Here is a 12508-nt window from a genome sequence, read left to right as displayed (position 1 = left end):
GGTCCGCACGCGTGTACATAATAATAAATCTTACTTCCTGACTCTATGAGACTTGTGGTTTCCTCTCGCCTGACTAAACAGAATATTCTGTAACACTGAAAGAAGCAGATATCAAGAGAAAATGGACATTCTATTAACAATGTGGGTGTACAGGGTGTTCAGGGGCCACTAGCATCTCTGGTGTGAGGGTTTACTGAGCTCTTTTCAGGGCTGCTCTTTCATCTTTGACCCATCTTTGACCTGTGGCTTCAAGAAGCTGCAGCAGCCCCAGCCCAGTAAAACCATCTGGGCAGACAGGCTAACCCAGGCTACCAACAGAGCCGTAGGTGAGGTAGGGGGATATCTACCCCAAGACTTCCCCAGCAGAATGGGCAATTGAGAACAGTTTCTTTGAGTGGCCATGAAGGTGGCTAAAGCAAGTGCTGCAGGGTACAGAAAGCCTGCTCTGACACGGAAGATGCCTAGGTCATTCACCACATCCCAGGTCATCACCAGTCCTCCTGACTTTGTGCTTTGCCACTGATTGGAGTTTGTGCAGCTTTGCTTCACTTAAATCCATTTCATTGACAAGTCAAGATATCACCCCATGGTGTCATTGGTTCTCTTCAAAAGCAAAGGATGAGAATGAAAGAATCCCTTGAAAGATTTCGTTATATTTTAATTTCAAATAGTGAGCATTTGTCATTTCTTCCTGATGTTCATTGCTTTTTTCCCCTTTTTGTTTCTCCATGAATATTTTATTGTATGTTCCTCCCCCCCCCCGCCCCACCCACTGCCAAGTAAACATAGAAACAGTTTTTAACATTTGTTTTTTGACATTTTGAAATCCAAATTCTTTTCCTTTCTCCTCCCTGAGGTGGCAAGCAATCTGATATAGATTATACATGGCTATATATGATACTCATTTCAGAAAATGTCAGTGTCTTCTGCATGAAAAATGTTAAGGGAGAAAAGGTAGAAAAAATATGATCTTGTAATATAGTTGGATGGTGAATTAAACTTGTACAGTAGTGAGAGAGTTTTATGACCATTCATCAGTGACACTGGTCTATTATGCACCAGCTTTCAGGTAGGTGCCCTGGTTATAGACATCTGACGTGCTCATAGACAGCCTAGTTAGACATATTTCCTTGTTAAAGATAGTTCAGAATAGAGATAGTCTCTTTAAGGGATGAAATGAGTGCTTCTGATTCAGAAAATAAAGTTATATCTGGATTCAAGAGTCAAAATATTGAATTTTCACTTGAAATGAACTTTTCCTTCAGTCATATTTGTGATTCCCCACAAATTTGCTGTCACTTCTTCTAGGAAAGCTATATGGAAGAGGTGCAACTGATGACAAGGGACCAGTACTTGGCTGGCTAAATGCCCTTGAAGCTTTTCAGCAAATAAATCAGGTATGCCAACCACATTTTTCCAAGTGTACCTTGATTCCTAATTACTACAGGATAATCCTCCTTACTATATAAAGATTGAGTCCTTGGAGTTTGAAACACAATTCTATAATCAGCACTAACTCAAATCACTATGCTTTTTCCTCTCATTAACTTCTTTTTTTTAAGCCTTACCTTCCGTCTTGGAGTCAATACTGAGTATTGGGGGTCAAGTGACTTGCCCAGGGTCACACAGCTGGGAAGTGTCTGAGATCAGATTTGAACCTAGGACCTCCCGTCTCTAGGCCTGGCTCTCAATCCACTGAGCTACCCAGCCGCCCCCTTCTCATTAACTTCTAATTAAAGTTAAAGTTTAACTTTTAGTCTGAGTCAAAAATGGTAGTGCTGGGGGGCAGGTGGGTAGCATAGAGGTTAAAGAATCAGGCTAGGATTTGGGAGATCTTGGGTTTAAATCTGGCCTCAGATACTTCCTAACTGGGTGACCCTGGGCAAGTCACTTAACTCCCATTGCCCAGAACCTACCACTCTTTTGCCTTGAAACCAGTAGGAAGTATTGAATCTAAAATAGAAGGTTAGGGTTTTTTAAAATTTAGGAAGATAAGTCCTAGAGAAGTTGAGCAACTTGACAAAGAGCAATACTTAGCTTGAGGTCTAAGAGTCCTTGAGTTACAGAACTGCAGAATTTGAGAGAAAAGGAACAGTGTCGTCATGTAGCCCAACTCCTACATGAAAGGAATCCCCATTGTTCCCAAGGGCTGACCTTCTCAGACAGGGCTTCTGGCTTTATGTCCTCATCTTTCCAGCTCAACTGGCTATAGCCAGCCATAAATTAAGTAATAGTTTGAATACATGAAGGAAACTGAATCTACAGGAGATCTGTGATAAATTCTTCTGTAATACAAATATAAACCCATTAATTGTTTGGAAGGCTATATATTTGGGCATTGTTTTTTCTTAAACCAAAACTTATCTGAAGTGTTTTGAGTAATAATTAAGATCTCCTAGTAAAGGATTTTAGTTCCTTGAAGACAAACACTGTTTTTAGGATTTTTTTTGTTTGTCTCTCCAGTACATCGCATGATGCCTTGCCTATATTAGGTGCTTAATAAATACTTGTTGGACTGGATTAGAAAGTCAAATAGCATAATTAGAGCATTAGCCTAGTCTGAACAATGAGCCTTTGCAGCTTTGTGACTTTTTCCTGCCTACCTCACAGAGTTGCTGTGAGAATTTTGGTAATTAATTATGTGAAACTTATTTGAAAACTATAAGGAATTATACAAATGTAAAGTGATTTTTTATTATTGTTGATCTTTTTAGCAGATAACTTAGATAAATGCATATTTAGCATCTAAAAAAGAAGAGAACTGTAGATTAAAGGGATTTTGTCCATCTTTCAATGAATTGAATGATTCCAATATTGTAAATATTGTTTTGATATTATAAATATTATAAATTATTGATGGCAATTATTTTATGACCTTGCTTTTATTTTTAAATAGTTTGTGTAAGGATAGACTGCATTTGTTTTAGCTTTGGAAAGAAGAACAAACTGTACAGGGTGGAGATCTGTCCTTACGTGTTCAGGCCTCTTTCTATTCTATGTATGTTTAGATGTTCATCTTATTTGATGTTTGTTAAATTCAGAATAAAAATTAATTTAAAACATAAAGTGACTTATATTCACTATATTAGAGACACTTCCTACTTTGCACATTTCTTGATTGAATTTACAGGGCAGGGATAGATCTATAAAAGAGTCTAGCACTAGTTGTACATATGGTGACTATATTTTCTGAAACAAAATCAGGACATCTGGTCTGAAGAGGGAAACTTTTTTTTTTTTTAACAAATAGAGTTTCTTCTCTTAAAATGAGAAAAATCTGAGATTTATGATCACTATAACAGTATCTACAACATTGGCAGTCTGACTTGGCCATGATCTGTCTTAGATATCATGAAAGTATGATTTACAAAAATTTGTGGTTTGAAACATTCTTTTCTCTATCTCTAGATAGAGAATATAGACTTTAAAAATAGAAGCTGGATGTTTACTGAGATTTCTTATTTTATTTTCAAAGGATATCCCTGTCAATGTCAAATTTTGTCTAGAAGGCATGGAGGAATCTGGTTCTGAAGGCCTGGATGATTTGATTTTCTCTAAGAAAGATACTTTCTTCAAAGATGTGGACTATGTTTGTATCTCTGACAACTACTGGTTGGGGAAAAAGAAGCCCTGTGTTACATATGGCCTCAGAGGAATTTGCTACTTTTTTATGGAGGTAGGCTTCTGAGTTTCATCTTTGACCACCTCTCCTGTTTTCCCCAAGTCATTAAGGTAAATGCTTGTATTTGATATGATAGCATCAAGATTATAGATTGAAGCAGATTGTTCTTCTGGGCAAACAGCTACTATACTATATTCATGTCTTGGATACATACTTCTGATGTGCAGAGGTAAAGCTTTTGGCTGTGTCAGCCATCAAAACCAGGACTGAAATCCATAGGTTAAAAAAGATACAGTTGTCACAACCATGAAAGGAAATATCCTAAAAACCAAAGGTTTCTCCCAATGTGATGTGGTGAGTGGAATTGGCTATATACCCTCTCCTGCTTGGCAGGCAAATAGACAGCACAACAGCAAAGAAAGGTAGAAGAGAGCTTAGCAGACAGCCAAGGTGGCAGCAGGTTTATGAATTTTAGGTTATTTTAGAAGCAAAGGGGGGGGGAAATCTCATTATGAGGAAATAGAATAAAGTAAGAACAGCTCCTTGGTATAGGGATAGGCACTCGAGCATAAATTATCATAGTATAATAATGAACAAATAATGGTCAGTTGAATGACTATTCTTAAATGATGCTAAAATGTCAAGAAAAGATTCAATTCTGTTTAGCATGGAGAAGTAGGAAAGCATAACCTCTTACATTTTCATCAAAAACTATTATATAATTTTCCCCCAAAATATAAATTTATGTGGAATTATACATTGTTTATGCAAAGTAACTTAAAACTATTTGCATCTCTTCTTGTCAGAGGAGTTGAAAAGTAAGCGGAAGCTGCAATGAATATATAATGACATATTTCAGGTGTTTATGTCTACAATTTTCAGGCCCCCACTAAAGCCTCATAATTTGAGGAATTCATAATTTTGCACTGGAGAAAGCAATTTTGTTCATGAACCAATATAGTTTCCGCTCACTTTTTTTTAAGTTTCCCCCACCATGCATCAAAGTAAGAATATGCTTATTTCAAACCAGGTGGAATGCTCTGAAAAAGACCTTCATTCTGGTGTGTATGGTGGTTCGGTGTATGAAGCCATGTCAGATCTCATTACTCTGATGGGTAAGCCCAGTAACCAAGGTTATTAACAAAGTATAATCAATTATTTATTTACATGAAAGCAGGCATTACTTTGACCAGAATGGTCCATTCCAAATATCTTCTTAATTTTTTCAAATGTGATAGGGAAATGTTTGTGAGAGTGAGAGTCATCAATGATTTCTATGTAGACACCAGTGAAAATATGCCAGGAATGTGCATATATGTGCACCTTCATTCACTAGATTCAGTTGTATTACATTTTCACACAATCTTGGTGAATTATATTTTGGTACAGGCCTTTTTTGGCCAGCAAGTGATAGTTGCCATTGGAACAGCAGAGTAAGAAGCTTAACTTCCAGAACTACAGGCTATTCATCACAGCTATTGCCTCTGTAAAATGTAATTTTCTTTGTTGAAAAAAGGCTGAAGTATATTGGACTCTTGTCTAGTGTTTGCCATTCCTGCTATTTATGTAGTGTCAATATCATTGCAAGGCTTATGCTGGATTGACCATGTTACAACTTCCCTTGAGTCCTTTCCCCTCTCACTCTGAGTAGCATTGTTTGTTTTTTATAGTAAATGTAGTTATTATTTTGCTTCAAAAACTGACTTTGTCCAAGGAGAACACTCTTCTCTACTGATGCAGAGCACAGCCCTTACCTGTCATAGTATTTATTTTTGAGTTGTCGTCATGTCCAACTCTTCATGATCCCATTTGGGATTTTCTTGGCAAAGAGGTAAAGATACTGGAGTAGTTTGTCATTTTCTTCTTGGTCATTTTACAGATGAGGAAACTGAGGCAAACAGGGTGAAGTGACTTGTCCAGGGTAATAGCTAGTAAGTGTCTGAATCTAGATTTGAACTCATGAAAATGAATCTTCCTAACTCCAGACTCAGCACTCTATCCTCTGCATCATTTAGCTGCCCTATTTTATGAGTTGCTGGGGTCAAAATAGATCATTTGTGGTCAACTTTCTGGTAATTAGTATTTCTAAACACAGTGAGGCTAGACCATTCCTTACTATGTCATGCTCAAAGTCTTCCACTGTGTTTGGAACTGTCCAGAGTTTGTGCTCCATTGGCATAACCTTCAAAAATCCAGGTTTGCCTTTGTGCCATGATGAGGCATGAGAAAACCTACAGAGTGGGGTACTCAAGTGAGTACATTTAATAATTGTCTGACTGTGGTAAAATACTGAATGTTTATGGAGAGTTTTGAATATTGTGTCATTTTTCTCCAGGCTGCTTGGTGGACAGAAAGGGACACATTCTTATTCCTGGTATTAATGAAGCAGTGGCTCCTCTTAGTGATGAGGAACTCTCATTATATCAGAAGATTGACTTTGATTTGGAAGAATATGCAAAAGATGTAGGAGCAAAGAAACTTCTGCATGACTCAAAGGTAAGGGCTCAGAGTATTATGCTGACACCTGTCTCTGTTGACACAAATGCAATTGTCTATCACATCTTGAGATCTGACCTTTAGTACATGCCATGTTTATGACTGTCAAAAAGAAAAGATAGCTGGGAGAAAAAAATAATTTCTACCGGGACTGCTTGAATCACAGAAGATAAGTAGAGAAAGTGGGTGTAATCAATCTTGGCCTCTTTGACAAGACTTGCTCTATGGCAATGTCTTCAGCAGCTTCTCTTATGCACACAGCGCTGTCTTCTTGCTTCTAGGACAAGAGTTCAGGTGGCAAGGTGTTTCCCAGAGCCTGCCTCTGACACTCACTAGCCAGGTGGCCTTGAATAAGTAAGTCACTTGGCCTCTGAGCTGTCGTGTCTCCCAGTTAGTCCATGGCCCCCATTATTCTTGTCAAGCTCCTGTTTCTTTAGGATTTAAAATTGTGTGTATCATAGCACAACTGAGTCAGAAGAGGCTTCATGCTCTCATCCGAGTGAATGAGTCTCCAGCCTGATGTTTGATGGGACTTTTTTCTGTTTGTTGGTGGGGTTTTTAAAACATTTATCTTAGGTTTAATACTTTGTATTGGTCCAAGACAGAAGAATGGTAAGGGCTAGGCAATGAGGGTTAAATGACTTGCCCAGGGTCACACAGCTGGGAAGTGTCTGAGGCCAGATTTGAACCCAGGACTTCCTGAATCCGGGCCTGGCTCTGAGTCTCAACTGTTTTTTTAATTATTTTTGTGACAAGGACTTGCTGAATATCCGTTGAGACAGCCCATTCACATTTTATAGATAGTTTCAGTTAAGAAATTTTTCATTGTGTTTGACTAAAAATCTGCATCTTCCTAAATTTTCCATTAATCCTGGTTCTGCCCATTAAAGACAGAAAGAAAAAAACTAACCCCTTTTCCTAACCCTCTTTAAATATTCTGAGTACTTACCTTGTTTTTCCCGAGTCTTCTTTTCTTCAGCCTAAACACCCCAAGTTTCTTCAGTTGATCTTTACATAGTTTCATTTACAAATTCTCTTACCACCATGTGGATACATGCCAGAGTAGATTGGAAACCATATCGGACCCATCTTGGGAATGGGACCTCTTGGGTGAGAATACTCCCTTTACCAAAGCAGGTCAGTGCTCACTCCGCAGCATAGAGTCTCAGAAGATTGCCCAATATCCTGAAAAGTGAAGCGACTTGCCCCTGGGATGTAGGTCTTCCTGGTTCTAAGGCCAACTTTTTATTCACATTCACACTGCCTCTATTACACAAAATCTTCTGACATCTTGCAATCCATGTTCTCTTCCTCCCTTCTCCCTCCCCAAGACAGCAGGTAATGTGATATAGGTAATTCATGTGCTGTTATGCAATACACATTTTCATGTTCTTCATGTTGTCAAAGAAGACACACATTGCTTGTTCTGGATTCTATAAGACATACAGCAACTACACAACTCTTAGAAGGTAATTGTTGCAAATCTGGCTCAAAGGTCTCATGAGAGGTGTAACTGTTAAAATTTAGGGGAGATGGGGAGACTGAGGCAGGTAGAAATTAGTTTCTCTCTGCAAGAAGTATTATATTTTTTAGAGGTTTATTAAAGGTTAAAGATTAAAGAATATACAAGTAAGAAACATGTGCCTAGGCCAGAGGCCTAGACAAAATAACCTCACATCACGCAAGAGAGCGCCTGCTCCAAAATGGAAGTCCAAAAAAAGCCAAGAGAGCCCCCTCAAAAGCCTTTGAATCAGCTTAAATACCTTCTCGATCTCGGCCCACGTGAGATTACAAGGCATTCTGGGGAAGTGGAGCAAAGGCTCGTGGGGATTGTAGTCCTGTATTCGAGTCTATTTTTTTACAGAGGGAGGCCTCTGGATTCAGATTTATCAAGTAAACTAAGGCTTCATATAATTATCAGGTGTCTGATCTTCATTTCCAATCTTGAGAAGCAAATGACTAGCTTTTCTTATCATTAGCATTTGAAAACAACACATGAATCTGTTTTACTTTCCTTACCCTCATTAAAGATGTCATCTTTCTCCTACAGGAGGATATCTTAATGCACAGATGGAGATACCCATCCCTCTCTCTCCATGGAATTGAAGGAGCATTCTCTGGAGCAGGAGCTAAAACTGTGATTCCTAGGAAAGTGACTGGCAAATTCTCAATAAGATTGGTACCAAATATGGTACCAGAGACGGTTGAAAAACAGGTATTTTAGGATGGGGCCTGCCATGGAACAATAGTTATCCAGCTTTCTGATAGTCAGAATTGCAATTTATTATAAAGCTTGCCAGTGTGAATTTCTATAAGCAGGAGCCTACAGGGTCCTAATCTCTAATTTCTCTAAACTCAGTTGTTGGAAATTAATTGGAAACAGGTCATGAAAATTGAAACAAATGAGTAAGTAAATGATAGATGTCAATAAAGTACCAAATATTAGTTAGCACCATATTAAAGTACTGTTCAAAATGAAGTTACAAAATAGTCAATATGTATTCTTAATCAGAAAGCATATAAAAGTAATTATTCAAATAAGGTACAGGCAATACTGTGGACTTATATTGCTGAAGTACAGTTTCTACTGGTATTGTTGAAATGCACCTCAGTTTGTAGTGATGATTTAGAGCTCCCAAATATATATTCTTTTATAACAGATTTTTTTGTTTTGGTGAAATTTCATTACTCACAAAACAAAAATGTCTATTTGGTAGAAAGTGAAGCAAAAGGATTTGTGATGGATGGTTGCTTATTCAAACAAGTTTGGACAAGTTCTTTTCTAGTTAATCATGCAAAGTTTCATGAGGAGATGAGATTTGTAAGTCTTTTGAGAAGTGAATCTTCTTAGAACTAATGTTGTGGCTTTAAGCTAATCATCATCTGTGGTACTTTGCATATAGTAAATGCTTAATAAATGGGTGAATGAATCACCTACACCCTTTTAGATGTTCTAGAAATCTTAGTTTAAATCAAATAAAACCTTTGGCCTCAGCTCACCATAAAATGGGTATAAGGGAAACGTTACTTTTTTTTGTTCTAACTTAGAATGCACATCATTTAAAGTATGAAAATGAATATCATTTTAGGCTAACAGTCATCTATTCTAGGCCTCTTGTTTGTGGTGTCAGTATTATTTGTTTTTTGTAGTAACTAAAATTTACCATTGTTTTGCCCTGCAGTGAAATTATCTTGATAATTTAGTTAGATTCATTCATTCATTATTGATATCTGTAAAGAACAATATTGACTAAGCAAGTCTATACTAGTGTCTGTTAATTGTCAATCAGTTAGTGTGACGTTTATGGTCAACTCTTTGTTTTTTGTTTATATATACAAAGGTTGTAAGTTACTTGAATGCAAAGTTTGCTGAGCTGAAGAGTCCCAACAAGTTCAAGGCATATATGGGCCATGGTGGAAAACCCTGGGTGTCCGACTTCAATCATCCTCATTACATGGCTGGGAGAAAAGCCCTGAAAAGAGGTCAGACACACTTCCTTAGACTCTTGAGCTTGTTTGGGCTTGTCAGGCCATTAGTGGGACAGATCGGCATAGTTCTTTGAATCCAATGGAAGGAAATGCCCCTGGCAGGTCCAGAATTAAGCTGCAGATTGCTGGCTTTGTAGCTTAGTTATCCCTAAAAGGCCTCTGCCCTTATCTGAGCAGGATTTAGGTGTATCCAAATAGATTTTCCTTCTTTATAGAACTATTTCAGGAAATGCCTTCTCTTAATGAAGACCTTCAGTTTATGGTCAAAGAGCATTGTCTGAAACACTGAGGGGTATGACTTGCCCTGAGTCACATGACTTGAACCCTGTACCATCTTATTCTAAAGCCAGCCTGCTATCCACTATGCTACAGTTAGGTAACTAAGTGTTAAATCACATTGCCTCTTTCTTGTGTTTTGAAAAATTCATGCTATCTTCAATATGGGAACTCTTTCCAGCAATACAGAAAAAAATTTCTTGATTTTTTTTTAAGAGGGTTTTCTTTGCTTTTAAATCTATGGAAACCTCCACAAGGCCATTGTCTCAGGGCCTGGGATCTAGGGTCCTTAGCCAGAGAAGAGTGTATGTATACATTCTCATGTAACTCACCAGTCACTACTGGAAATATTTGCCATCTCCTTGTCCCCCAAACCCTGCACTTACTTCCAAGTGTTTCATACTTCACTGCTCTTGCAGCACTGGTCCAAAATACAGGGATTAAAATTTTACAACTTGGGTTACAAAAATCAACATTAGTAACAAGTATGTTTGTTTTCTCTTAAAATGGCCTTTTAACTATTTTTCCACATTCTTCCCAGTTTTTGGTGTTGAGCCAGACTTGACCAGGGAAGGGGGCAGTATTCCTGTGACCTTGACTTTCCAGGAGGCAACAGGTAAAAACGTAATGCTGCTTCCTGTCGGATCCGCAGATGATGGTGCTCATTCACAGAACGAAAAACTCAACAGGTAAGCCCGAAGCGGTCTGGGAACTGCTGATTACATAGTAAGACTTTCTCCATGATAGCCCAGTGGGATAGATTTAGAAAATCTGTAGGCCTACTTATTTAGAGTAAGACCCTTGGGTAGATGTTGGCTCTTAGGGCAGGCTGCCACTAGCAGTGTTAGTGTCGGTCCAAGAAGAGGTAAACAAATATCCTTTCCCCAAAATCCTAGATTGATTGTAATACCATTTATTACTCTTGTGGACCTGTTCTGAATAGCTGCATTTAGTTCGATAACCTCTAGAAACCTCTAAGTAATTTTCTTGTGTAGCGTAGACAAGCCCTTATGGAAGTCGAGGCCCTTTTTGAAGTTTTCCCCTGTACAACTTTGAGGAGAGGGGAAATGGCAAGATAATTTAAGCTCTCTCACCAATGGAGGTTGCTTCCTACCTCTTCTTTCTTTCATCATCTGTTGATTGGAGGACAAATTTGGGTTCCGTGGAGAAGAGAAAGAAGTTGTTTTTTTTACATACAGAACTTAGCACAGGCTTTCTTTTTTGCCTCTCTTACACCTGCCACTCATCAAAAGTTTCCCTGATTCTGTTTCTTGTGTATTATTGGTATATTTGGAATGATTTTCTGACCTCAGAAGTAAAATACGAGTGTGTGCTCTGCTGCCATATGGCTATTGAATCTTATGACGGTAGCCAATTTGATAACTCTCTCTTATTTTTCTTTAGGCATAACTACATAGAAGGCACTAAAATGCTGGGTGCATACCTATATGAAGTATCTCAACTCAACTGAGCCAAATACTTAATTCACCCTTTCTTGGAGCGTGTCATCTGTTTGGAAAGCTAGTTGATCTGGTCCCTGGGCCATTTTTCATTAGTAGTAGTCTCTTTAGTAGAGGTCTTGTTTTTTTCTTGTTTCTTCCATAAAAACAAATACCTTCAAAAACTTTGAACATCTGCCTTCACTATACATACTCCTCTATTTTATAAAACTAGAACCACTTGGAGACACAAGGATGTCTTAAATATTTGTTTACCTAAGCTCTAACAAGGGGCTCTGAATTTACATATCCATGTTCAAGCTGGGCCATTTCCCAAGTTGCTACAGAATAGCTTTTTATTCCAAATGAATATTTAAAGGTTAGTGAAAAATAAGATTGTTTTCCCATCTAAGTTCACAGACCCTCTGAAATCTATTCCTGAACCCCAGGTTAAGAATCCCCAATAACTAAGACTTCTAAAAGAAATGTCATTTAATTGGTGAACTCTCTTCAATAACAGGACTTGATGTTTCAAACAGCAGATTGTTTTAGGTTTGTGAATATTTATTACTTATCTTTGTCTTCCTTTTTTTAGCTGACTCATCTAATGTATGTATTTTATAAGGGAAATATCGAATAATTTTAGAAGCAATTAAGGTAGTTACCTTGGCTTTTGTTAACATCTCATTGTCTTGCTGCAATACAGCTGTCATTATTTTTCTTCAAGATTTTGGCAATTGGACCTTCCTATCTTTAGACAATAGACAGACTATATAGAACTTAACCAGAGTAACTCCTTTGTTTTTTCATGTCTGTGCTGCTAAATAAAAATTTTAAATGAAACCTCCTAACTTGTTCTGGAACATTCATTGAAACAACGCTTGATCTGTACCTACAAGCATCGCATGCTGGAATTGGAGGGATGATGTCATATCTCTCATTGTAATTTTTTTTTTCTCTCATCTGAATGTCAGCAGGGTGTGTTGCTGAGGGCAGACATAGGAACACAAAGCCAAGCTCAGTCTCTCTGACAGTGTGAGCCTGGCAGGTAATTACACTTGTCAGGGCCCCCTGGCACCTTATAGGCTAGTTGCAGTGTAGAACACGTGCATATCCGTGTTGGTAGAGGCAATTAGTTTAGCACATTGGGACTACTCTATGCTTGTGAGCTCGTGTCCAGACTTTC

General features: G+C 38.0%; 1 protein-coding gene across 3 annotated transcripts in view; it reads left to right on the top strand.

Moving 5' to 3' along the window:
* The window catches only part of CNDP2 (carnosine dipeptidase 2), a 39129-nt gene extending 26960 nt beyond the window's left edge, over nt 1–12169 (top strand). For all 3 annotated transcript variants that reach the window (XM_001366113.4, XM_007487795.2, XM_056823579.1), the window contains exons 5-12: nt 1309–1397; nt 3476–3676; nt 4653–4737; nt 5958–6118; nt 8169–8333; nt 9460–9601; nt 10425–10572; nt 11288–12169. In XM_001366113.4, coding sequence (XP_001366150.1) covers nt 1309–1397; nt 3476–3676; nt 4653–4737; nt 5958–6118; nt 8169–8333; nt 9460–9601; nt 10425–10572; nt 11288–11354 — 1058 coding nt within the window. In that variant the 3' untranslated portion in view covers nt 11355–12169. The remainder of the gene's footprint in view (nt 1–1308; nt 1398–3475; nt 3677–4652; nt 4738–5957; nt 6119–8168; nt 8334–9459; nt 9602–10424; nt 10573–11287) is intronic.
* Nucleotides 12170–12508: the final 339 nt, after the last annotated feature.

Source organism: Monodelphis domestica, chromosome 3 (genome assembly GCF_027887165.1).
Source record: "Monodelphis domestica isolate mMonDom1 chromosome 3, mMonDom1.pri, whole genome shotgun sequence".
Taxonomy (NCBI): Eukaryota; Metazoa; Chordata; class Mammalia; order Didelphimorphia; family Didelphidae; genus Monodelphis; species Monodelphis domestica.
This window is presented reverse-complemented; position numbering and strand designations above follow the sequence as displayed.